Genomic DNA, 26,003 nt, shown 5'->3' with positions numbered 1-26,003 from the left:
GGAAGTAAGGACCACAAGGGAAAGGGGACAGAGATCCAGGAGAATAAAGGCAAGATTCATCCAGGGAACAGAGGAGCAGGGATCCCGGGACCACAAGTGCCAGACTTCCAATGTCAAAGTGCAGGGGCTCCAGGTGAAAGGGCAGGTCTCCCAGAGGGCCAGGAATCCCAGGGGCGGGGTTCCGTGAGTCGAGGGAAGGGGTTCTTGGAAGCAGAGTTTCCAGAGGACAGGGACAGGGGCAGGGTTACCAGATGCCAGATTCCAGCCCCTAGGTCTTTACCCGTTTCTGGCGCCGCGGCTTCGATGCCGGCAGTGGCGGCAAACTCCGGCTTGTACCTGTAGTGCACCAGCCGCATGCGCGAAATCCTCTTCAGCTGCTCGGTGGTGTCCACCTGCGCGGGAGCCAGGGCCCAACTGAACCCCTCCCCTCCTGGGCCCGTCCGGTGGCAGGAGTGTGGAGGGCGTATACCCTGCTACCACCAGTGTGGCGGGATCCAGAGACCCAGGGCCAGCCTCCTCCAAGGCCTTTTCCTGAAGCCCCGCCCCTAGGAGCCCCGCCCACAAGATAGCCCCGCCCCAGCCCGCCCCTGCCATAGGCTCCTCCCCGCTTATGGAGTCCCCGCCCCCGACCCTGCCCCCACCTCCTGCACGTGCTCCTTGGCCCGCAGGTCGGAGGGGTGCATGAGCGAGCCCATGACCTTGACGTTGCCGTGCACCACCAGCGCCTCATCGGGCCGGTCCGTGTTGATGCCCACACGGCCATGGTGGAAGACCGTGTCCGGCACCTGCGCCCGCTGCCACAGCACCTCGCTGTCACTCTCAAACTGGCCTGGATTGGAGGCCTGGCAGGAGATGGGGCTGGCTCAGTCCTGGGGGTTGGGGAACGCGCAGCGCCCTGGGAAAGGGCGAAACCCCACAGCCACCCCTCCAGCTCCAGCCGGAGCTCCTCACAGCCCCACGCCCAGCTTAAACTGTCCTCCCATGGCTGCAACTTTCAGGAAAGCCACCAACCGGGTCCTGGCCACCTCCACACTTCATTGTGAAGGAGACACTGGCCCTGAGAGGGTGGGAACCTTGCCCAGGGCCACACAGGATCAGCACTCCAGCTCCTGACCCCTGAGGACCCTGTATTTCTCCTGGGTGCTGTTTCTCCCAGGTCTGGGGAGGACTCTCAGCCCCTTGGGGGGAGGTGGCCCTCACCCGGACGATGATGCGCTCTGAGATCTGGGCGGCCAGTGTGTAGTTCTGATTTTGTGCGTGGGCCTGGAGGGCCACCACCAGCATGAAGTACCTGGACACAAGAGGGTCTCAGAGGTGCCCAGAGTCCCGCCCCATTCCCCTCCCACCTCCACCAGCCTTCCTGGGTCAGATGTACAGTGCACTTGGTCATCTCCCCCAGGCTCCGGGCACCCTGGAGGAGAGCATGACCACCCCACCCTACAGAGGAGGGGCTTCCCACGCGGCTTTAGTGGTAAAGAACCCGCCTGCCCATGCAGGAGACAGAGAGATGTGGGTTCAATCTCTGGGTTGGGAAGACCCCCTGGAGGAAGGAATGGCAACCCACTCCAGTATTCTTGTCTGGAGAATCCCCATGGACAGAGGAGCCTGGGGTGGGAGGTGGGGGCTACAGTCCACGGGGTCGCACAGAGTCAGACACGACTGAAGAGACTAAGCACGCACTACAGAGAAGGAACCTGAGTCTCCACTAGGGGGCGGAAACAGCTAGGAAGCCAGCTTCCGCTCTCCTATCCGTAAGTGGTAAAGGGCTCTGAAACCCAGGTCCCTCATGTGGGAAGTGGGTCAATCTCTGGGACTCCGTTTCTGGCATGCTATGGGCGGGCGGGGGCGGGGGTGGAGTGGGGGAGACACCCTCCAGCCCCTGGTCTTCAGAAATGGAGGGGCTCCGGGGCAGGGGCGCAGCCCGCTCACCTCTGGTCGGGGTTGGGCTTGCCCTTCTTGCGCATGTTGTTGGCGGTGGTCTCGCTGAAGTGCAGCCTCCCCACTGTCACTTTCGTGACCTGTTCGGGGGGCAGATTGACCCTGCAGAGGAGGGGCAGGGTACTCAGGGGCCAGGGAAGAGGGGCTGCGGAGAGCCAGGCCACCAGGGGCCCCGGGGTCAGGAATGTGTGGGAGGGGCACGTTGTGGGTGCCTTTGGCCCTCCTTGGCTCCTGCCAGCGGAGCCCTCCTGGGGACCTCCCCGGCGGCGGCTCAGGCACTCACGTGACGGGGTTGAAGGGCCGCTTGCTTCGGTCCGACTGCGACTGCTCGATGTTGATGGACTGGTTCAGGGCCTCCAGCTGGGGGAGGAGCAGAGGCCAAGGGCACCTCAGGGCCTAGGGTCTCCCCACCTGGTCCTGCCCTCCTCAGCCTCTCAGCCCAGGCCCAGCCCAGTGGGAGCCCCTGGGGAAACTGAGGCCCACCCTTCCCTTGGCCCACAGACTCCTGTGCCTTCTCCTACACCGCCACGCCCCCCCATGAGCCCACACCCACACCACTCTCCCACCTACGTGCACACACATGAGCACACACACACAGGCAACTTCGCTGGCCACCAATTCACACCCACTCACTCCACTCATCTCCAAGTACACATCCCAAATCAGCCTCCACAAACACCTGTGCGTGCATGCTAAGTCGCTTCAGCCCTGTCTGACTCTGCAACCCCAAGGACTGTGGCCCAGCAGGCTACTCTGTCCATGGGATTCTCCAGGCAAGTGGGTAGCCATTCCCTTCTCCAGGGGATCTTCCTGACCCAGGGATCGAACCCATGTCTCCTGCGACTCCTGCCCTGCAGATTCTTCACTGCTGAGCCACCGCGAAGCCTATCCACAAACACCCAGTCACACCCAAAACCACACTCCCGAGAACCCATCCCACTCCCAGGCCTCTCAAGCCCTCCAGAGCACAGGCTGAGCCACGGCAATGCCAGGCCCCACTCATGACATGGAAGGAGACACACGCAGCCAGGCCATCAGGGAGCTCGTGGGCTCAAAATCAACCACCACCACCGTGGAGGTGCTGGACAGTGAGGGGCCTCAAGTCAAAACGGGCCTCAGGGCAGGTGTCCCAGAGGAGGCAGCAGAGTGAACGGTGAAGGTCAAGGAGCGGTCAGCCAGGGGAGGAGGCAGGCAGTGGGGTTCAGAGGGCGTCCCAGAGAAGGAGCCGCCTGGGGGGAGGCAGGGGCTGTGACTGGGCACAGCAAACCAGGGCCAGGGTGAGGATGGGGTCCCGAAAGCCTCTGCTGCCTCAGCCTAGCAGTCAGGGCCTTGCTCGGGTGGATGGGGGAGATGGGGTCCTGGAGGCCTTAAATGGGAATGTTGGGCCCACCTGTGTCTCAGGTGGAACAGAAGTCCGGCTGTGGGTGGTCAGATAAGGAGGGGGCTGGCCTGGTCTGGGCAGAGGTGCGGGGAGGAGAGGAAGGGACCAGGTTGTGGAAAGTTCCAGGAGAGAGAGCGGGGCCTAGTGCATGGTGAGAGGTGGGCAAGCAGGTCCCAGATTCATGGCTTGGGTAACCAGGGCCCCGGAGCCCCATTCCCAGAGAGGAGAGCCTGGGGAGGGCGAGTTTGCAGGGAGTTCATTTTGGGATGCTATACTGAAGCAGCTGACAACAGGGTCAGGAGCGGGGTCCTGGCTGGGCACACAGACTTGGGGTCACAGGGTAGAGAAGGAAACAGGAAGCAGAACTGAGCAAAGGGCTGGGGGCATGACCCTTAAGGGGCGGGCACGGGAGTTCAGGTGGGAAGGGGGCTGGAGTCAGCCCCCAGGAATCTCCTCAGGACACACTCACCTTGACCCCAGGCTCGTTCGGCTCCCCCGGCCTCCTGCCCACCCTCACTGCCGAGCCCCAGACCTGCCTTCACTCCGTGCAGCTTCAGGTAGAAGCAGTCCAGGGGCTTGAGGCCTTCGGGCGTCTTGACGTACTTGGGCTCGCCCAGCATGCCAATGTACGCCGTAACCTGGAAGTGGTTCTTCTTCTGGCACACAAAGGCGTCGTCGCCCACCGAAAAGTTGAAGCCCTTGTCGGCGTCCACGCGGTAAGTGAGCATGGGCCTGGGGGCAGGCGAGGACACTCGACCGAGGGCCCCCAGCCGGGCCTGCCTTGCCTGTCCTGTCTGTGGCCCATGTCCCAAAGCCAACTTCCTACCTGGTGCCCCCACCCTCAAACCTCTCTCAGGATTGCTCCCACTTCTCAGAAATGGAAACTGAGCCCCCCAGGAGGATCGAGCTCTGGTGTGACAATGCCTCAGCCAATATTCCTCCCTTACATGCCTGGGACCACTGCGCCCCGGTGATGGGGGGGGCTGGGCAAGACCCTAGGATGGGAGTGAGCTCCTGATGAGGGGCCCTGACAGCCCCTCACCACACTTGGCTTCTTCCCAGAATGCTGCCCGAAGGCCCCCTCCCTCCAGGGAGACAGGGTGAGAGGGGATGCGTCTGTGGAGCCTCACTGTGCCTGACAGCTGGTTGCCATGGAAACGGTGGAACCAGGCGCCGGCTCTGCACGGGCCCAGCCCCTGCCCACCAGCTTGCTCAAGCCCCCAGACATCTTCATCCTGACTCCTACCCGGTGGGGAGGGGGCTCTCTGGGCAGCCTGGACTCAGCCTCAGTTTACCAATCTGTTGCTGGGAAGGTGTTCTTGGTCTAGGCTCTTTGGGGGATCTCCAGGGGGTAGGACACGGGGAGACTGTTGGCCCGCCTTCCCCCAGGTCCCCAGGCACAAGCAGTGCCCAAGATGCCCAGGCCTGCCTGGAGGAAGCTGGGCAAGGAGAGTGTTTCCAAACTTGGAGAAGCCTTTGGGCCTGGCTAACATCTACGGGAAGATGCAGGGCTCACTGCTTCTCCCTCCCTGGGCTCCGCTCATCTGCCTGACCACCCAGGAAACATCCAGAAAGTGCCCGTACCACACTGGGGTGGACCTCAGGTGCCAACTTCCTGGCTTTGGGATCTGGGGTGGCAGGGCTGACCTGAGAAGAATGGCTGTAGGAATGGGGGGGGTCCTCACCAGGCCATAGGGCTGGACAAAGACCTCTCCCTGACACCTAGATAGGGTCTCAAGGGATCCTTTAGCCACTACATCAGTTGGACAGCTCCTTGCCCCAGCCCTGAGGGCTTTCCGCTAACAACCCCACAAAGCCTGGGACCCCCAACTCCAGGATGCTGAACTAGCTGTGAGAAGGCAAGTCCCAGACACCCTGCCCAGTCCCAGCAAGGTCCAAAGTGAGCTGATGGTGAGCCATGCTCTCACCCCTCGCTGGCCTTCCGTGGGAGTGAGGGGAGTGGTCCCAGAGTGCTCCTGGCCGGGTCCCAGGAAGCTGAATCCGCATGGGTGGGTGCTGGAGCAGAGCTAGGAATGCTGGGGCAGCCTCTGACCAGTCCTCCCCCACCCACTGGTCCCTCCCCTGCAGGGAGGGGGCTTGCTGGAAGGGCCTCCCTGACACTCAGCTTCCGGCTACCTTCCTGGAATGCAGGAGGAGGGGGGAGTGGGAGGAGGAGCCAGAAAACACCCCTCTCCACCCACTGCTGCCAGACTCGCCCCCACTGGCCCCTCCCTGGCTGACACCACCTTCTTAAGGAGGCCTCGGGCTGGCTCAGGACTCAGGAGCCCTGAGTGGCAGCCCTAGCTCTGCCCTGAGCCTGCTCTTCTGTGAAAAGGGACTGTCTTGTTCTGAGGGTGCTTCCAGCCCTGCTCTAGGATCCTGAAGCCAGGGCTGGGGTTGCCCAGATGGCATGACCAGGAGGGATGGGTGGTGGTGGTGGTTTAGTCGCTAAGTCGTGTCCGACTCTTTTGTGACCCCATGGTTGGTAGCCCGCCAGGCTCCTCTGTCCATGGGATTTTCTAGGCAAGGATACCAGAGTGGATTGTCATTTCCTTCTCCAGGGTATCTTCCCGACCCAAGGATGGAACCCGGGTCTCCTGTGTTGGCAGGCGGATTCTTTACCGAGGGAAGGGGCACGAAGCACTCACAGCTCCTTGTAGTTAGCGTCGTACAGTGTCGCCCATTTGTTCTGCTGATGCGGTTGCCACTTGATGGACTGGTAGTTGGGGTCCAGGTAGGAGCCACTGAGGCTGTCACTGTCCTGCAGGAGACCTGGAGAGAGGGAATGGCCATGGGCCCCGAGCCCCGGGCCCCACCTCCCCAACTCAAAAGCCTGAGCAGGCCAGCCATGTACCTGGTGAGGGGGCACCTGGTGGATGCCAAGGGGGTGTCTGGACCCGGGCGATGCTGAGGGGCAGGGAGCCAGGCCCGGGTGACAGCGGGCCCTGGGGAGGCCAGGGTGGGGAAGGGGCTCGCGCTGGGTGCGGGGGCAGGGCCGTCACAGTCCCAGGCTCCTGTTTGATCATTCCGTTCAGCATCTGGGCATTGAGGGTGTTGGGAGGTGATTCCGAGTGCTTCCTCTTCTTGGCGGGGTGTGGGGGGAGCCTGGGGGATATAGGTGTGCGTCATGGGGGGACCAGTGCCCCCCCGACCTGTCCCACTGGGCAGTACCCCCGCTCCTCTCTCTGCCCTGTTCCAGCAGGATACGCCCAGCCCAGTGGACACCTCCTGCAGGAAGCCCCATCTTTACCACCTCTGTGCTCTCCCATCGTGCTGTGCTATCATCCTGTGTCTGTCCCTCCTCCCTGCTCCCCAGGCTGTGGAATCCAGCAGGGCAGGGCCACACCGGACTCGCCCGTGTGTCCCCATCACACCCGGCAACTGGCCTGGTGCACCAAGTGCTCAGAATCGTTGGTGGAATGAGTGAGTCTGTCCCTTCCCTGTGGGGTCATTCTCAGCATCACCCGTTATAGTGAGGGCTCTTTGGAGAGCAGCCTCCAGAAACAAGCCAGAGGGCTTGGACCACCAAGGCTGGGAGAGTTTCCTGGAAAAGGGGCTGATGATTTGGGGGGGGCTACACAGCACCACTTCCCCTTCTGGTTTACAAAAAGCTTTGCCAGTGGAATCTTTCCTTGAATGAAATCTTTCACGAAATCTCAAATGTCCAAAACTGATAAAAAGATAATTCTGCAGCTGGAGTCAGAGCGGAAGTAGTTCTGGGTCTACACCTAGAACCTCCTCAGAAAACTGCGGACTCTGTGGTTAGAAAGTCACTGCTGTGTGGGTAAGAGCACCGGCCCAGGTTCAGGCTGTGGCTCTGCCCCTTTCTACCTCTGTGACCTGGGCAAGCATCCCCTCCCTGCCCCCACCAGCCCATCTCCCCACCCTGAGGAGGCTGCCTTGCTCTTACTCAGCTCCATGTTGCTGGAGCAGCTGGTGGAGCATCTGGGACTGCTGGCCATGGTGGAGGTCGGTGGGCACCAGCCCCTGCCCCATGGCGGCGTAGGGGGGCATCGGAGGCTCGGCCTTCATGTACAGGTCCCGCTGCAGGACGGGGTAGTGCGGTGGGGGTGGCGGGGGCGGTGGGGGGCCTGGCAGGTGGGCTGGAGGTGGGGGCGGGTGCTCCAGGCGGGAAGGCACCCCCACATGGCACAGGGTCTCGGGGGTAATGGTGCGGAGGAGATGGGGGTCTGTGGGAGAGAGGGGGCAGGGGGTGGACATTAGGTTTCCAGGCACCAGCTCTCCCTGGGGCAGGGTCTCCTCATACCCACCCCCTCCTGAGCCCAGCCTGGGGGCTGCCCTCCCACCCATCCCACTGGGAGGAGGCTGGGCAGCCCAATCCCACTGCAAGCCTGGGCGGGGAGGCTAGACCCTGTCCAGGGGGTAGGCAGCCTTTCACCCCATCGAAGCCCTCTTCTTCCCCGGGCTGGGCCTGGCCCAGCTCCCTGGGGAGGACCCACGTCCCAAGGCTCTCTCCCAAGCCCCTCTCAGGCCTGCTCCTCCTCTGGACTTCAGGAAGGAGTCTCCTGGGACCCCCAGTGCAGTCCTACAGCAGGGAGGTGGGCCCCTCCTCCCTCCGGCAGCCCCTCTACCAGGCTCCCAGGGGCCAGCCCCCCAGCATGAGGGGGGGAAGCCCCAGCTCCCTTTGTTCCCCAGGAGGCATTCCAGAGATGTTTCTGGTAAGATAAACAGAACTCTTGACCCCTCTCTGGGCCATGGGGAGAAGGCTGCCTGCCATCCTTCTGCTCTTGGCCACCTGGGGGCCGCGGCAGCCCTGAGCACACCCTGAGGCGCGGTGGGCCCAGCCAGCTGCACCCAGGCTGCCTCCCCCAGCCATCCACTCACCGCTGAAGGGTGCGTCCATGATGGCGCAGGCGGGCAGGCGGGTGGCATCACCGGCAGGGACACTTGCTCAGAGGCCGGGCGGGCTCCCCACCCGCCCACGGGGAAACAATAGCCAGCGCCGGGGAGTATTTGACCAGCGATAATCTGGGCCTGTTGGGCGGCCGCTGGCCCCCCACCCCCACCCCCGGCTCGCTCCCTCCCTCCCGATAAGGCCGCCCCAACCACTTGCCCAAACCCCAGAGGGGGAGGGCGGTGCCCGCCGGACTCACCATTCACCTGCTGGGGGGAGTAGGCCTCGGAGCCCGAGTCTGGGGGAGAGTCTGGCAGGGTGCTGTGGAGAAGAGGGAAAGGCTGTTGGCTGGGCCACGGGACCCCTGCCTCCCAGTTGGGCAGCTCTTCTGCGGGGCAGGGTCCCAGAGACCCAGGGGCTAGAGGCCTTGAGGTCTCCTCCCCGCTCCATTACAGGCATTTCTCTTTACCAGCCCCCTTGAGGTGCCCGGCAGGGCCCGGGGCTGAGTTGCAGGTGGGGGGCCTTGGGCTCCCACCCCGCATCCCCTCAGACGTACAGGGCACTAGAGGGGCCTGTCCCTGGTTCAGGGATTCAAGGACTCCCTCCCCAGATCCAAGGGCCAGGCCAGCTCTTTTCTTCCTGCACCCACTGAAGCCCCACTTCCTGGAAACTCTAGGGGGCCTAGGGGGCTGGGCCTGGGAAATGTCAGTGGGTCACCGGAGGGGCTGCCCTGCCATGGGCAGGTGTGGGCTGGGCAGGGAGCCAGCTTGCCAGGCCTGCACTCATAGGTTTTGTGTTATCAGTGGTTTGGGCGAGCAAGAACAAACTCGACTCTGAGAGGTCAGCACGTCCTCCATGAACCCTGCGCTCGCCCGGACAGGAAGGCGGGCAGGGGGCTGGCTCTCTGGCCATCGTGGCCCCCACATCTGGGAAGACTGCCCTCCATCAGGCCCAGGCAGCACCTGAGGCAGCCCAGTCACTGCAGACACGGCCCTGGGCTAACTGAGGGTCCCCAAGATCCTCTGGACAAGCCACCCCCCACCGGCTTCCCCAGGCCCCGTGGGTGAGGATGACAGGAAAAAGTGATGGGGACCCGGTCCTTGCTGTGGCCCTCGCGGCCCGGTGGGCGGACCAGGGCCTCTCCAGCTCCGTGTCTGTCTCCCCGCCTGCTGCCTGCACTGCCTCGACAGTGGTCTTGTGTAAAGGCCCTTCTCTCTCTCTAGCCCCTGCAAACTCACATGCCAAGTCCACAGGACCTTGCCTTCTTCCTCCTAACTCCTCACAGCGCTCGAGTTGCTGATTTACTGATTACTAACTCCCTCCTCAGCTAGACCCCCTGCAGGAGAGACAGGCCTGCCTTGTTTTCCACCTAGAACAGGGCCTGGCAGGGGTGGGGCGGTGGGAGCCGCCCGGGGCCCACGGAGTGTCTGTGTGGCTCTGGACACGCGCTTTCTCTCCCTGGGAAATGGCTTCAGTGGGCCATCCGAATCCTGCTGTGAGGGAGACCAGGCTCTACGCACAGGCTGGCTGGCTTTGGGGTCCCCCAGGAGCTGGCTACTGGGGCAGTTGATGAGCTCACATAGAGGCCTGGGGTACAGCAGCGGGCACGCAGCAGACGCTTGTTAGGTGGTGTTAGTTCTCATCCCTCCCTGCCCTTCAGGGTCTGCAGCTTTAGGACAGCGTCTTGGCCTGAAGCGGCCAGCTGCCTTCTGCCGTTATGGCTCACCCTTGCCTGGCTTCCCCCCTATAAGCCAGGACATGGCCACTGTCCCCCAGTACTTCCTCTGGGCTTCCTTCCCCGATTCCCACAGTCACATGATGGGGCGGAAGCATTTGGGGCTCCCTTTACAGCTGGGGCTGCTGAGGCCCTAACCGAGGTTGAGGGTCAGTACCCAGAAGAATGGGCTTTCCTGGTGGCTCAGCTGGTAAAGAATCCATCTGCAATCCCACAAGGCTGGGAATAGTGGAGCTGGAGACGGAGCCTGGCTGTCTGACGGGCGTTGTGCTCCCAGCACCCCACTATCCTTCCACTCAGAGACGGGGTCCCCTGCCTCCTGCCTCAGCCTGAGGGGGACCCAGAACTTTCTCTGAGCACCTCTGCAGGGCTTGGCAAACCCATGCTCCCCGCCTCTACGTGGGCTGGGCGGGTGGTTGCCTGGAACCTCGGGTCACAGCTGGGCCCAGGCTGAGCCCCGGGGTCAGGCGGGGACGTGGGCTCCTTGGAGAGGAGTGGGGGGCGGATCTGGGAGGGGGAGGCTGGCTTGTCCCCACTCCCCTGCTCGGAACCCTCAGCTGCCCACTGCCTTAGCACAAAGCCTCCTCGGCCTAGTCCTGGAGCCCCTCGCCCACCACCACCACCTTGCTACCTGCCCTGGGCAGCCCGCCCCCCACTGCCCAGCCTCGACCCCAGGCCCACTGTCACTGTGCCCATGCCTTGCCTGGCCCGGGGCCCCTGTGTCTTAACCCGCCCGCCACACTCCCTGCCCTCACTCACCCTGGGGCATAGGGAGCCTTGGGCTCTGCCTTGATGGGGGGCCCAGAACCCCCCAGGAAGGGCTTGGGAGCAACACCCATGCCGTTGTTGTTGTTGCAGTTGAGCGGGGCGCTGTAGCTCGGGGGTGGGAGGGCCCCATGGCGCCCCGGGGAGGGTCCGCCCCCCGCGGGGCTCAGGTGGTGGACCCCGCTGGAGCCGGGGATCGCTGGCTGCCCATGGGGGTAGGAGGCCGCACTGGCTGGAGCAGAGATGTCAGGGAAGCAGCTGCGGAGAAGGGAGGAAGCTCAGCGCCAGCGGGGGCCCCCAGCCCCTCCCGGGGCCCCACCCGCAGGGCAGCATGGACCCCGCAGAGGGCTTGGAGGCTGGTGGAGGAGGAGGAGCAGCTTTTGGAGGCGGGACGTTGTCACACCTCCCAGGTGAGGCCCGTGGGGCTGGGGGCGGGGCCACTCACAGGTCAGAGGCATCCTCCTTGCTGATGTACTCCTCCAGGATGCTGGTGTCTATGTTGGAAGGCTCCAGGGCACCGTTGATGTCGTGGCCTGCGGGGAGGAGTGGCCGTGAGCCACGGCAGAGACCCAGCACCCACCGCCCCCCGACCTGTGTCCACATGGAGGGAGAGCCCTTCACAGTCACCACCTGCCGCCCCTCCAGCAGGCAGGGACGCTGCTGCCCCCAGCCCACAAGGCCCCCTGGACTCCTCCAAGAGGGGAGGGCCCCACAGTCTGCATCTGGACGGACCCACCGGCTCCTGCCCCTCCATCCCCTCTCACAGATGCGTGACACGAGCAAGTCCCTTCGTCTTGTCTATAAGATGGGGTGAACGTGTCCCCATCTTACGGGGTGCCGTGAGCAGCAAATGAGGTGCCACCACCCTCACGGCCTCGGGCCCAGACTCGCTGACTGTCCTGCCCTGTCCTCCAGGTGGCGGTTCCAGACAGCCCAGCTGCGGGCAGCCAGGAGCATCGGGCCTGGCCGGGCTGGACCACACATCCTGGGGCGGGGGTGGCGCATGGGGTTCGGGGAGACTCCTGCACCCCAGGCCCAGCTGCAGGTGGAGAGGGAGTCAGGGTCGGAGTCAGGAGCACCCAGCCCCCGCTCAGAGCGTGTGCCTACCACCCTCATAATGAGGGCGAGGGTGCTGAGCCCAGAGGAGGAAACAGCCTCAGAGAGGTTCAGCAGGGAACAGCGGGGGCCCTGGGCCCTCCCCCTGGCCTGGCCTGGCCCCATCAAGTGGGGGGACTCTCAGAAAAGGCGCCCCCGTGCTCTCGAGCATCAGCAGGGGAGGAGTTGCCCTCCCCTGCTCCCCCCTCCCAGGGTCACCTTGCAGGGAGAGTTGGAGGGCGGGGTGATAAGGGGGCTGACGTGGGAGATGCGTCAACCCCGATAATGGAGGCTGGCCCCCCCCACCCTGTTAGCCTGGGCTGGCTGGCCCCAACTGAGGCAGGAGGCATCCCTCCCACAGGCCCCTAGGCCGTGAGTCAGGGGTCTGATCTCATGCTCCCTCTCCTGGTGAGCCCTGAGGACAGACATCAGGTCCAGTAATAAATCCTAGATCACCTACTGCGTGCTGTGTGACCTTGGACAGGTCACTCACCCTCTCTGAGCCTCAAGCTCCTCAGTAAAATGGGGACACGAACAGCTAACACTTTACAGGGTTGTCTGAGGATGAAAAAAATTAAAGGTGTATAAGGGGCCTGGCACATAGTGGGTGCTCAGCGAACAGTGGCTCTCCTCACTCCCCAGCACCCAGAGCCCTGGGGTCCCCAGGAACCCCCGACTCAGGCCTCTCCCTGGCCCTGGCCGGCATTTCAAGAATGCTGAGCCCCGCTTAGGTGATTAATGAGTGGCTAAGCCCTCCTAGGAGTCACGCGCTGCCTGGGACAGGCCCTCCTGCCTGGGCTCACCCGGCCAGGAACAAGGGACATCCACCAAGCCTCGCCAGTGGCTGCCCGGGGCAAGGGGAGCTTCTCAAGCTGGGAGTGACCAGGCTGCAGGCCGAGATCCTAGGACTCCAGTCACACTCCAGCCCCCACTCCATCCTTCTCAGTTAACTGAAGGTCCCATTTATTGAGTGCCTGCTGTGCCCCAGGCACTTTTAGAGCCTAACACATTAATAATCGTAGGAGTTTATTCTATGCAAGGCAACCTACAGGCCCTTCCCGTGCAGTGAGACACTTCATCCTCCCAACCTGTAATGGTGACAGTGATGTGATGATGATGATATTGACAGGGGCTCCCACTGAGTGCCCACCAGGCCCCAGAGCCCTTCTAAGTGCTTTATGGGTTTACCTCCCAATCGCCCCTGAAGACCTGGTGTTTGTTATTAGCCTCATTCTCTTTGTCCAGAGAAGCCAAGTCTCTTGCCCAAGGCAACAGGGCGAGGAGAGGCCAGGGGCACGGGCCTGACTCCAAGAGGGAAGGTTTGGTTGGTGGTCGCAGAAGCTTCCTGGCCATCCTGGGCAACACCCCTGGATGCGGGATGGTCCCGAGGGAGGCAGGATGGCACAGGGAATGGGGAGGGAGGAGGTACTGGAGCGTCACGCCCACCTTGGCCGCTGAAGCTGCAGGTTTTTGAGACTGAACTTGGAATCCACAGTGAATGATGGGGTGATGGAGTCATGGTGTTGCTATTTATAACAGGCCACCCCTCCTCCCCTCCTCCCCCTCCTCCCCTGGCTAGGAGCACTCCTAATCACCCCTAATCCTCCTGCCCACCTCCCCCCACCCCAGGGATTGGTGGTGGGGGGGCTCAGACAGAGGCATCTTGGGAGACCCTAACGAGAACCAGATGTGGTTGGGGGGAGGAGAGGCCCTCCGGTGCCAGGGGCCGGGCGGACGGGAGGATGCAGGCGGGAGGGGTGAGCCACCGGGGCAGCATGGGGGTGGGCCGACGGGTGGGAGAGAAGTATGAGGTTTGGGGGTTGAGGGGCCTCCTGAGGGACCCTGACCCCAAATATTCGCTTTCTCTGGGAGTCGTCGAGGCCTGTCTGGCCCTCTCCCCACACCACCCATCCTAAAGGGTCCAGCCACTAAGCAGATGCCCCCAGTCTGTCCGTGAACCACACTGGAGATCTCTAACCCAACTTTCCAGCCCTGGGACTCCTGAGGCTGGAGCAGAGGCCCCCAGGAACTCAGGAGAAAGGCAGGGCACCCAGGGCACACTCTTGGGGGTGCCCCCTTCCCCACCGCTCCCAAAGAACCCTGGAAATTGCTGAGCCAGCAGCAGACACCTGTCAGGCAGGAAGCTAAGAGTGTCACCTGCTGATCCTCAAGACCTCCCTGGGAGGTGTGGAGGCTGCCCAAGGTCCTACAGCCTGAAGGTGGCACCACCAGGTCAGGTCCTTGCCCTCCCTCTCCCCAGACCCTCCAACTTCCCATTGCTCGGGACACCCAGAACCCTCGTGCAAGGCCTGGCAGCTGGGCCCCCTGCCTGCCCCAACGGCTGCTCCTGCCCCAGTGCCCCTCCCCACAACTCTCCAGGGTCCAGCCCCAGCCTCACTCCCTCCTGGGACAAAAAGCCCCACTTGCTCTTTGGGGCCTTGGCACGTGCTGTTCCCTCAGTTCAGTTCAGTTCAGTTCAGTCGCAGTCGTGTCCGACTTTCTGCGACCCTCCCTGTCCATCACCAACTCCCGGAGTTTACTCAAAGTCATGTCCACTGAGTCGGTGATGCCATCCAAACATCTCATCTTCTGTCCCTCAAGCTGTTCCCATTCCTCATCACTCGTTAGGTTTGGCCTTAAGCATAAGTTCCTCCCAGAGACCATGTCTGACTCTCCCAATCCCTTGAGTGGCAGCCTTCTCTCTACTTTCTCATCAGGCTCTTTGCTCACACGCCCTAAGGGCAGAACTGGTCCTCTGCCCACCCACAGCCGCCATTCACCGAGCAGTCATTCTGCCCAGCCCCACGTCACACACTTAATATACAGCTTTTTTGGCGGCTGCACGGCATGTGGGATCTTAGTTCCTCGACTAGGGATCTATCCCATGCCCCCTGCCTTGGAAGCATGGGGTCTTGAGCACTGGACCGTATATAACACATATATAATTCTTATAACAATCCTACGGGGTAGGTGGTTTTCTTGTTCCCTGTTTCACAGATGAGGAAACTGCAGCTCAGAAAGGATAAATGTCTTTCCACTCCCTTGAAGGTATGGCAGCTGGGCTGAGTCCTCCCCATCTGCCCTGTGTGGCATTAGCATCTAAGCATACCATAGGCACACAATAAATGTTCGTGGGATGAATGAGCAGAGTGGCAAGCGGGGCACTGGGACCAGGCCTGCCTGGGTCTGGGGACCTCCGCCCAGCTGTGCTGCGGTCAGGGTCCAGGGCTAGACGGGGCCCCTCCAGGCACCGCCCCTGCCCTGCTGAGCTATGCACCCCAGCTGCTCCTCATTAATTAGGCCCTTTATTACCTGCTTTTAACAGGAGCCAGACACTGCTCCTTCCCAGGGAGACAGGGATCGGGGCTGTGGGAAGGAAGCCCCCTGCCCTTCTCTCTCCTCCTCCCTCTAAGGCCACCCAGCTGGGCAGAAGGGGAACCCAGGGGACACAAGCCAGGTGCGGGCTGAGGGCGTGTGGGGGCCCAGGTGGTCCTCCACCCTGGACCCTTCCCTTCCTCCCCCATCATGCTCATGCCCCCTCACCACCAGCTGTGGCTGCTGGCTGAGTCTCGGGCATTGTCCCGAGGAACGGGGGAGGGTGGGGACACGGCACAGTGGGAGGCTTGTGCCCTGTCCACACCCTCCCCCCCACCCGTCAATGGGGCACTTGTCAATTCATGCCCCAAACATGGCGGAAATCCCGTCAGCCACGTGGCTGTGGGCGGGGCAGGCCAGGGCTCAAGGATGCCGTCCGGGACGAGCTGATCGGAACCCGGGGCAATCAGGGCACAGGTCTGTCCTCCCACTGTCGACTGTCCACCCCAGGGATCCTGCCTCCAGACGAGGACTGGCCCAGGGTAGCAATGGTCAGGAGACTGCCCACCTTGGCGCTCCCACAACGCCCTAAATGGACCCCTGGGGTCACAGAGACCTGGTTGGTAATGTGGGCCCCTCCATTGCTGTGTGACCCTCAGTAAGTGGCCTGACCTCTCTGGCCTTAGCTTCCTTCTCTCTCAAGTGCAGGAGATTCCTGCACCATGGGGTGGTCGTGAGTCTTCAATGAGATGGTGGGAGAGCTCCTCACCCCAGGAGGCCATTCCTCAGTTAGTGGTAACTATCCTATCTCCATCAACCTTGGGATTCCCATCACCTTCCCTGCCCAGGCACAACTGGTGCCATGTTGTTATTCTGGCATACCCGTGGCACAGTCCAGCCTCCAGGACTTGGCTGTAGCCATCCCCGCTCCAGTGGGTAGGACTTCAGTGACTGCCTGCCTGCCCTGGCAGTCCTTCCGCAACCACCCGAGTCACAGAGGGCCCCCCGTGCTGTGGTTTCATCTCCCAGTATTGACTGAGCTGATCAACATGTGCCAAACTAGTTCCCACTGGGACAGGGCATATGGGCTCTCACCTCCCTTGGTCTGGACTATCTTTATTAATATGACCTATGATTAATATATGATAACTAATTCAGGCTTCAGATTCTGACCAGAGCCTTCTCACCCAAACTGCCTTCAGGTCAAATGCTTGATTCTGCAAGCTACCCTCTGCATCTCAGCATCGAATCCCCAGTTAGCCTGGGGCTGAATGACAAGGATGTGGCTCTGGAGTCATTGCCAGCAGATCCTTAAATCTGATCCACGGTTGTCTTTGTTCCCTCTCAACTTCTTGCCAAAAATGCAGTCAAGTCCTGCATCCTGTTTGCAGAGACCCTTCTACTCCAGGGGACCTGAAATCTTTAGCCCCCTCTGGGGTATAGCTGTGTCCTCCTTGGGTCCCCACACAGCTGCCATCCTGTCCTCAGATCCACACAAGGCTGAACACTCAGCCCCAAGATGCTCCCAAGCCAGGTTCAACAGAGCTGGGCCCAGCAGCTGTGGCCCCTTCTTAGGGAACCCTCATTGGTCCCTAGGGATTTCCACTTTGCTCTGCGACCCCCAACTTCTCCCACAGCGACCAGGCCAGGCAGGCTGGGGAAGACCCCTCACCGTAGAGGTAAAATGGGCACCCTGCAGCTCGGGATGGGCTTACCAGGGTCACCCAGGCCCATTTGTGTTCACACACCAGCATGCCCACATGCACGTGTGCACACAAGGGCACACTCCCAGGCATGCATCCACTGGCACACACACGATCGTGTATATCCAAACATACACCTATGCAGAGGCACACACGCTGAACGCTGACACACGCGTGTGCACACACCGGCATGTTCCAAGTGTGCTCACTCATGCCTTCACACGATTATTTACTGAGCTTCTACTACGTATCAGTCATGCTGGTGGGCTCCGGAGATGAGGCAGTAAACAGACAAAACCTCCTGCCCTGTCCCACTCGTGGCCAGGTAGGGGGCCTAGTCAGGGGACGACCTTGCCTTTGGGACCAGAGCAAAATAGTGAAGGGCAAGCTGGGGACACATGTGCACACCCTCTTCCCCAGGAGGGCCTGGGGAGGGTGGCAGTTTGCACAAGGAACCCCCCACTTCCTCTTGGCTCCCCTTCACTTTCTGGCTGCCCCTCTCCCAGTCTCTTCACACCCACTCCCGGCCTGTCCCTGTCCCCTCTTCAGTATCAGGTTTATTGGGTGTACATATAAATTGTGCTTTCCTTAAAAAGAAAAAGACAAAAAAAAACCTCCTGCCTACATGGAGCCGACATTCTGGATGCAGAGTCAGGTGACAAGATAGATGGGTAAAACCCACCGCATTTGAGACGGGGACAAATGTTACGGAGACACTAAAGCAGGGCGATAAGGCTGGGTTGCTAGGAGAGTGAGGAGCTGCGATTTGAAGCAGGATAGCAGAGAAGGCTTCACAGAGCCAAGACAGGGAGGAGGTGAGCCGCACGGACCACTGGAAAGAGCATTCCAGGCAGCGGGGAGCCAGTGCAAAGGCCCTGAGGCATGTTCACATCTCAACACACCTCACATTTGTACACTCCTGCCCACAGTGCTTCCCTGGTGGCTCAGTAGGTAAAGAATCTGCCTGCAGTGAAGGAGACTCCGGAGATGTGGGCTTAATCCCTGGGTCGGGAAGATTCTCTGGAGGAGGAAATGGCAACCCACTCCAGTCTCCGTGCCGGGAAAATCCCACGGACAGAGGAGCCCAGCGGGCTACAGTCGATAGGATCGCAAACAGCTGGACACGACTGAGTGAGCACGCACGCGTGCCTGCAGTGCTCACTGACCCACGGTAGGCCCGGGCCAGCACACCTCCCCATCAGCTCCAGGTGAAGCCAGTCCAGCTGAGCGAACTCGGTGTGAGCCAGTCCAACTCCGTCACCAAAGGCAGCCTCCTCCAAGTTAGCAAAGCAAGGGATGAGGATTCCCCGCTCCCTCGAAGACCACAGACCCCAGGAGAAGAACCATGGTGGGGAGAAGGGAGCACAGGGGACTGAGGTGATGAAGAGGAGAGAGAGGAGGGGTGGGTCCCCAAGCTCCTCAGAGAGACAGAGGCTGTGGTTATGCATTAGTGGGGTTGGAGGGATCCAGGTCAGATGGAGGAAAACCTTTCCCACCTATGAGCAAGGAGGCAGGGAGAGGCCAGGAAGCCCTGAAGCCAACTGTCCGTGGTCCAGGCCAGGGGCTGCTTAGGAGCCAATTGCCCCTCGACCCAGGGTTTTCCCTTCCTTCCTTCCTCCAGCCTCAACAGTCTTGGGGTCTCACTGCTTCTATCACACAACCCTGACCATCTGAGTGAGGAGTCTGAGGTCCAGAGAGGTCCAGGGGCTGGACAGCAGTCACCCAGCACAGCCGCACGTGAATGGTCAGGCCCCCCAGCACACAGACGAGAGGCCCCCTCCCGCCCCACTCCAAGCTGGCACCCAGCTGTGACGGGCTGCAGGTCAGGAGACGGGATCCCACCCAGCTCTGCCACCACAGTTGTCCTGAGGGAGCCTGCCCCATCGCCTCCTCCTGCCTCAGCAGCCCCCCCTCAGAAGTGAGGGGACCCCAGCCGCACTTCACAGGGCCCCAGGACTCCCGAGAGACAACACGTGCCTAAACCTCCGGCCTGGGTGCGGCTGGCAAAGACAAAGGATGGTCAAGTCCCTTCCCCCGGCCACCAGCCAGAGTTCCTCATCTCTGAGCTGGAGGGTGGGGCAGGCCCCACTGGAGGCACCGGGAACCAGGAGTGGCATCAGGACCAGGCAGGGCCATGTAGCAGCCTCGGAGTACAGGGTGCTCAACAAGGCTACAGCTTCCCTTCAGCTCTGGAACGAGCAGCCCGGAGAGGGTGAGAGGCTTTCCCAAGACACACAGCGCCAGCCACAGGCCCCAGTCCGACGCTGGGAGTACTGACCTACCCCCGTACCAATAAAGTGGGGAGCATAGTACCTGGTGTGAGCCTCCCAGGGGAGAGCAATCTCAGTCCAGGCTGCAGGCACCCCACCAGGCACTGTCCCAGACCCCCTTTATCTAATCCCCACGGAAACCCTGAGAGGCAGGTACAACGCCTACAGCTGTGTTGCCATTCTACAGATGGGAAGGTGGAGGCACAAAGAGGTTTAGGGACAAGACTAGGAGAAGGCTAAGGACAGACCGACAGCCCACCTCAATGAATGCAGAGACCCACATGGGCTCAAGGGGCTGCCCAGCATCCTGGCAACAGGGGCTGGAGACCAAGATGGGAGGGGATGCCTCTCCATACACACACCAGGCTGCGGGGGAACCCGATGCCCAGAGGAGGGCTCGGTGAAAAGGAAGAAGGTGGGAGAAAAAGGGCAGGCAGCCTGGGTAGGGCAGGGCCGGCCCCGGTTAATAATGCAGTTAATGATTTCTTCTCGCCATCCTTATCGAGCGGGCAAAGTCCAAGGGCAGCAGCCAATCAGCAGCCCCCGCTGGGCAGTTACCCAACAGCCTCTGCTGTCAGGGCCCCCAGTCCTGCGAGGAGTCAGAGAGCGGGGGCCAGGTCCCTAGGAGGGGGCCGTTCTGCCCAGAGCAGCCTATCTTTCCCCCCAACACCCTGCTTGGCTCTGCCTAAGACCCCCGGAGCCCCTCTGCTCAGGCCCCCAGACTCAGGAGAGGCCCTGGGGTCGGCAGGCTGGAAGCAGCCTGCTCCGCTCCTCTGTGCTGAACCAGGCCCCAACCCTGCCTCTGTTCACACAGTCATTGTTGCTTCCATCTCCTGCCCCCTCCCACCCTGTTCGGCCCTACACTGGGTGCTGGGAACAGAGAGGTGAGTCAGTCGCCCGCCCCACCACTGCCCCTGCTACCTACCACTTCCCCTCCAGCTGGAGTCAGGACCTAGGGAGTTGGGGCTGGGACAGCAGTCCTCCAGAGGGGCTCTGTGCGGACCCAGGAGGCACCCCATCTCATCCCCTTGAGAATCAAGGGTCTGGTGGTCTCCCCCACCCACCAACTCCCCGGAGCATACTGCAGACAGGTGGACTCGGGCACAGTGCCTGGTCACACACCGCATCTCAGCCCCAGACTCCCGTCCAAGGTGGGCATCCTCTTCCCGAGTGGTCAGGTGGGCTCCCCGGGGGCCTCCTCTGCAGGCAGACTGGGGAAAGCGGGCCATGCCATCCTTCCCCTTCCCCATCCCAGAGCTGAGGAAGGGTCAAAACCAGGATCTGGTGTTCTGGGGTTGGTGAGGAGCCCAGCGCCCCCTCCCCGCCATGTCCAGTGTATATGTCCTGTTGCGAGGTCAGGAGCTTGCCTTTGTTTGGTAGCTAAAAAGAATCATACTGGAAGCCCCTGCTCTGGTCCAGCCTACCTGCCTACCCCAGACAGGTAGGGGACATGAAGCCAGAGAAGGGAAGTCACCAGCCCAAGCTACCCATCAGGTCTGGAAGGAGTGAAAACCCAGCTCTCACCTCCAATCCTAGCAGGGCTCTAGAGGCCAGGGGAGGCACCCCAACGTCTGGGTGGCCTCTCCAGCACATGCTGGCAGCCCAGCTCCGCTCAGTCGCTTCCTCCATCCCCACTGGCTTTCCGAGGGCTGGCCGCTGTTCACTCATACCCCATGTGTCCCTGAAGCCAGGGGCCAGCACCCTCTGCCTTCTAAAATATCCCTCTTCTCCAGGGCTGGAGGAGAAGGCTCATCAGAGCCCAGGGCAGCATCTAGACCTTCTCTGCTGCCCACTCCTGTCTTGCAGGTGAGGAAAAGGGGTCCAGAGAGGGCCACACAGCTCTCAGCGACCGAGCCCACCCCACAACCTCTAAGACCCTATAGGGATCCTCCGATGCCACCTGGCCCTGGCCCTGACCAGCTCTGGGAGCCCCAGGCCCCAGCCAGTCAACGTGATTAGGAGGACACCTGCCACTGTGTCCCGGTTACCTGCTGGGAGCCAGTGCATCGTGCCCGGAGGGTCCACTCTCTGCAGGCCCTGTGCCCGCGGGTCTGGGCGGCCGTAGCCTCCCTCTAGGGGATTAGCAAGGCGGTCACGGGGGCCCCGGCTGTACCAGCCTCGAGGGGGCCGCCCTGTCCCAGCCTCCCACCTGAAGCTCAAAGCGCCTTAGCCTCCAGCCCCCCACCCTGGGGCCGGGTACAGCCTGGCCCCCTACTCTGTGCGGGCAGGACCCAGGACACACGCCTGATGTGCCTGGAGAGGGGGCCTTGCCACACGAGGGGCCTGGGCACGCCCTGCCCCCTTCAGTCAAGCCCTCTCCCGTCTCCAAGCCCAGAGCTGAAAGCACAGACCCTGCGCCTATGTACCCACTGTCCTGGGGGGTGACCACAGCCAAGCAGGACCCGGGATGAGAGCTCAGGCGTCTCCCAGCCCCAAGGGACATACGCACCGCGTCTCTTCCCTCCCCCTGGAACAACACATCCACCACGCACACAACAGCACCGCTGCCCACGCTTCCACACTTCCACTCATGAGCACACTCGCCAGCACCCCCCACCCCCAGGGGTTCCCTAACACCCACGCTGAGTCCCCCATGTGTCACTGTCCACCAGATTCCCGGCCAGGCCTTCCCCCCACAAGCTGCCCGGGAGACCCCAGCCCTCAGCGCCTGGCCCACCTTCCCCCCATCGCAGGCTCTGGGAGCACTTTTCCAGCCCCTGGCTCCCTCCACAGACATTCTTGAGTCTCCTCTTATCTCTCTGGAGGGAGCAGCACAGCCTCCCCGCCAGGCCAGCCAGGCCAGCCGCATGGCTGAGCTGTGGCGTCAGCCCCCACCCCACCCCCCACCCACAGCCAGGAGGGAAAGTTTGGCTCCGGAGACAGGGAGCCTGGGCCAGCCAGGCCCACCCCTCTGCCTGGGCCCAGGGTCCTGGGGGAGGAGGCGCGGGGATATCTGCAGGAAGCAAGGGGGTCTGGCTTGTGAGTCATCGGGACGTCTGGCACGCTCAGGGCACCCCCAAAAGAGTAGCCCCCCAAGCAAGGACGAGTGCTCCCTTCCTACCTCCCCAGGGTCTCCATAAAGCCCCTCAAGGCTCCTAAAGGATTAACAGGAGCTGGGGAGGACCAGAGCCCCTGGGACCGATGGGGAAATGTCAGGACCCTCAAACGGCCCATCCACTCAGGATCAACCACTCAACCTAGTCCCAACCTGACTTCTTGGATCTGGGGCTGCGGGGAGCGTCCCAAAAACTGCAGTGGGGAGGCCTGAGGTTTGGGGATGCCCTTACCTGGGTTGTTTAGCAAACTTTCTCCCTGTCTGTGACTTCTGGCTGGGGGGCAGCAAGCAGAGTGGACAAAGGCTCTGACCCTCACACCCCGGAAGTCACAGGGAGAAACTGAGTCAAAGAAAGGCCTTCCTTGCTTCCTCACAGGACCCCAAAGGGATCTGGGTGCTGGGCTTGAAACCTGGGCCCTAATTCCCTGCCCTGTGTGCCCTGTGGGCCACCCGCAACTCGCCAGGGTTAGGTTCACACTGAGGGAAGGTTCTGGATCATCGAGTTTTACATTCTGAAAGCCCTGAGGTGCAGGGTATGGGCTCAGGGAGTGGGGAGCAGGTAGGGGCAGAGGGTGGGCTACCGAGGTGGGTGGAGAGGGACACGAGAGCACCCAGAAGGTCTGGCTAGATGTTCCAGCAAGGGTCTGAGAAGCCGGGGGGTGTCAGCCTGCGCCTGTCCCCCTCCCCCACGGTGTCCCTTCCCTCCTGACCTCAGCAGCACCCGGGAGGGGGACAGCTTGGAGGAGGGGCGGAGGCTACTCAGGAAAAGGGGAGAGGAGTTGGCGAGATGAAGGTGCCGTGCCCCCAAAACCACTGCTCAGGAGCAGGGAGAGGGCAGAAGAAAACACTAGGGTGTGTGTAGATCCCAGCCCTGGCAAGGGTCCTGTAGGGTCAAGGTGAGGAGAAGAGGCCACTCTTGGGACAGGGGCACCGTCTGAGGGGGCAGAGCTCCAAGGACAGGTGTGAGACACAGCCCAGAGGACCCTCGGGGGGTTGGCAGGAGGCAGCGAGAGGTCTCAGAGGGCGGAGGTGGCTAACGCGGCAGGGGCAGCGGGAGGGGGGGTGATGATGCCAACTTCAAGCAGGTTCCAGCCCAAGGAGAACATTGGAGGTGGAGGGGGTGGAATCCTGCCCACAGAGGAATGCCGGGGAGGGGTACCCCAGCCCCTAGTAAGGGAGGGGTAGCTGCTTCCAGGGGAAGTTCAGCCGTGGGGGAGGAGGCGGCCTTGGAGAAGGTGGGTGACGGTCCTGAAGGGGGTCTCCCCGTCTTGATGGGGGTCCTAGGCTCCCAGAAGCACCGTGGGGCAGGTCCCAGCTCCTAGGAGTCAGGGGGCAGCGGGAGCAGGGTGCCAATCTGAAAGGCACAGCGGGGCGTCTGGGTCCTTGGGGAGGGGCGGGGGTCCCAGTCTCTGGGAGGCACCATGGGGTGCCAGCCTAAGAGGCATGGAAGACCTCCAGAAGGCGTGCTGGGGACCCCAGCCTAGAGGGGGTTCCAGCGAAGCACAGAGACGGTCCCCGGGGTCGGGGAAGTGTCAGAATTTAGAGGGGACTGCGGGTCCTGGAAGGCGTGAAGGAGGGCTGAGTAGGGACAGGACGCAGCTCCAAGGAAGTTGTGTGTGTAGGGGGGGAGGCAGATCAGGGAGGGGGAACCCAGGTTCAGCGGAGGTGGGTATTAACCTGCAGGAGACGGAGGAGGGCCCCCGCCCGGAGCACGCGTTCTGGCGGGGTCCCGGCGTGGCGAAAGCACAGTCAGAGGTCCCAGTCCCCAGGCAGACCGGGTTGGGGGCTCCCAGCGCTAGAGGGTCGCCGTCCCCGCCGGCCCCGCGCGGTCCCTCACCTTCGAAGAAGCGCTGCAGCGCCTCCGTCTCGTCCACCACCTCCATGTCCGGCCTGCCCGGCGCGCACTCCGCCCCGGCCCCGCTACAGCCCGGCCCGGGGGCGCGGCATCGCCGGCGCGGCCAGCGCGACAGTCCCGGCTCGGCTCCCGCTGCCGTCCCGCCCGGCCCGCCGCCGCGTTCGCCCCCAGCGCGGCCCTGGCCCGGCCCCTGCCCGCCCCGCACGCGCCCCGCCCGCCGGCCGCGCGCCGCGCCCCCTGCCGGCCCGCCGCAGCCCCGCGCCGGGCAGGATGCGCGCGGCTCCTTCTGGGGGCTCTCGGCGCGGGGGGCGCTCCTAATGGAGTTGCGGGGGTCGCTGCGCCCCCAGACCCCTGTGCTGCGGGAGGCCAGGACCCCCGCAGTCCTCGCCTGCCTCTGGGGTAAGAGAAGACAGCAGGCTTCTCAATCTCAGATGTTCAGAACCAAACTTCAGGGATAGCCCCCGTTTCCTCTGCTGACCCACTGCCCATCTCAGCAATAATAAGTTGCATTTCTCAAATATTCGTTAGGGGCCAGGCCCACCCTGAGTGCTCTACGGGGATTATCTCCGAGTTCGTCCTCTCAGGTACCCTACCAAAGAGAGATGACTATGTGATTTTACAGATGCGAACACTGAGGCTCAGTGAAGTTTGGTACCGTCTGAGGAAGTCTGTCCTGTACAACCTTGCAGTGATGGGGGAATTCCTCTCTGTCTTCCATCAGGGTCACTGCCAGCCACATGTGGCCGCCAAGCCCTTGAAATTTTTAGTTAATTTTAATTAGTTCAAATTTAAATAGCTATGTGTAGCTGCGGTATTGAACAGTCCAGGTCTAATGGTTTCAAAGTGATTAGGTTCAAAGGCAACATCAGAGCCAGGTCCTGGCTGACCTGGGAAACTGCCCCTTCCGTCATCCAGGAGAGTCCCGCGTGAACCCACCAGCCTTCTCTCTCTGTCTCCATCTCTGTGAGCGCCTCTCATTTCTTTCCTGCCAAACAGCACAGCCTCTCTCCCCACTGATCTCCTCTATAACCCTCCCTGTCACTCTTTTTATTTATCTGTTTTTATTATTTGTTTATTCTTTGGCCACGCCACACAGCATGTGGGATCTTAGTTCCCCAGTTAGGGATGGAACCCCCCAACCCCCGTACCCCTGCATTGGAAAACACAGAGTCTTAAACACTGGACCACCAGGGTAGTCACCCAAATCACTCTTTTTAAAACGTAGATCAGATCATGTCACTTCTTTCCTAAAACCTGGGCTTTCCCTTTGCACTCAAAACAATATCTAGGCCCATCCATGTAGCTGCAAATGGCGTTATATTTGTGGATGTATAACTGATAGACTTCCTAGTTGGTGCTAGTGATAAAGAGCCCGCCTGTCAACGCAGGAGACTTAAGAGACACGGGTTCGATCCCTGGGTTGGGAAGATCCCCTGGAAGAGGAAATGGCAACCCACTCCAGTATTCTTGCCTGGAGAATCCCATGGACAGAGGGTGCTGGTGGGCTAGGGTCCACAGGGTCGCAAAGAGTCAGACATGACTAAAACGACTTAGCACACACACACAAGTATACAGCAGAAACCAACACAACATTGTAAATCATACTCCGATAAAAATTTAAAAAACAAAAACAATATCTAAACTCCCGCCCTGGTTTTCCAAGGCCACATATGACCTGCTCCTGCCTGTAACGCTGACCTCATCTCCTACTTTTCTCTCCATTGCTAAGTCACAGCCACCAAAAGTCCTCTTTGCCATCACTCAAACATGCCAGACTCACACCTGCCACAGGGCCTTGGCACATGCTGTTCCATCTGTCTGCAACATTGGTTCCCCTGAGCTGGTTCCTTCGGAGTAGTTAGTCTCAGCTCATTCATCACCTCACTGGCCATCCTATTGAAAGCAATTCCCCCTGTGTGCATAAGTGCTAAGTTGCTCAATTGTGTCCAACTCTTTGCAACTCCATGGACTGTAGCCCACAGGTTCCTCTGTCCATGGGATTCTCCAGTCAAGAATACTGGAGTGAGTTGCCACGC

At 61.6% G+C, this 26,003-nt stretch overlaps 1 protein-coding gene across 1 annotated transcript in view; it reads right to left on the bottom strand.

Moving 5' to 3' along the window:
• Positions 1–21,064, bottom strand: part of MYRF (myelin regulatory factor) — a 28,755-nt gene extending 7,691 nt beyond the window's left edge. Inside the window, exons 1-13 of the mRNA XM_052662162.1 lie at positions 21,046–21,064; positions 11,120–11,207; positions 10,669–10,932; positions 8,434–8,495; positions 7,230–7,509; positions 6,174–6,424; positions 5,968–6,091; positions 3,856–4,051; positions 2,222–2,298; positions 1,930–2,040; positions 1,201–1,291; positions 642–842; positions 281–392 (exon numbers count right to left, since the gene is read on the bottom strand). Of these exons, the coding sequence (XP_052518122.1) occupies positions 281–392; positions 642–842; positions 1,201–1,291; positions 1,930–2,040; positions 2,222–2,298; positions 3,856–4,051; positions 5,968–6,091; positions 6,174–6,424; positions 7,230–7,509; positions 8,434–8,495; positions 10,669–10,932; positions 11,120–11,207; positions 21,046–21,064 (1,876 nt within the window). The remainder of the gene's footprint in view (positions 1–280; positions 393–641; positions 843–1,200; positions 1,292–1,929; positions 2,041–2,221; positions 2,299–3,855; positions 4,052–5,967; positions 6,092–6,173; positions 6,425–7,229; positions 7,510–8,433; positions 8,496–10,668; positions 10,933–11,119; positions 11,208–21,045) is intronic.
• Positions 21,065–26,003: the final 4,939 nt, after the last annotated feature.

The sequence above is a fragment of the Budorcas taxicolor genome, chromosome 25 (assembly GCF_023091745.1).
Source record: "Budorcas taxicolor isolate Tak-1 chromosome 25, Takin1.1, whole genome shotgun sequence".
Classification (NCBI taxonomy): Eukaryota; Metazoa; Chordata; class Mammalia; order Artiodactyla; family Bovidae; genus Budorcas; species Budorcas taxicolor.
The sequence above is the reverse complement of the archived record's forward strand: the minus strand, read 5'-3'. Positions and strand labels throughout refer to the sequence as shown.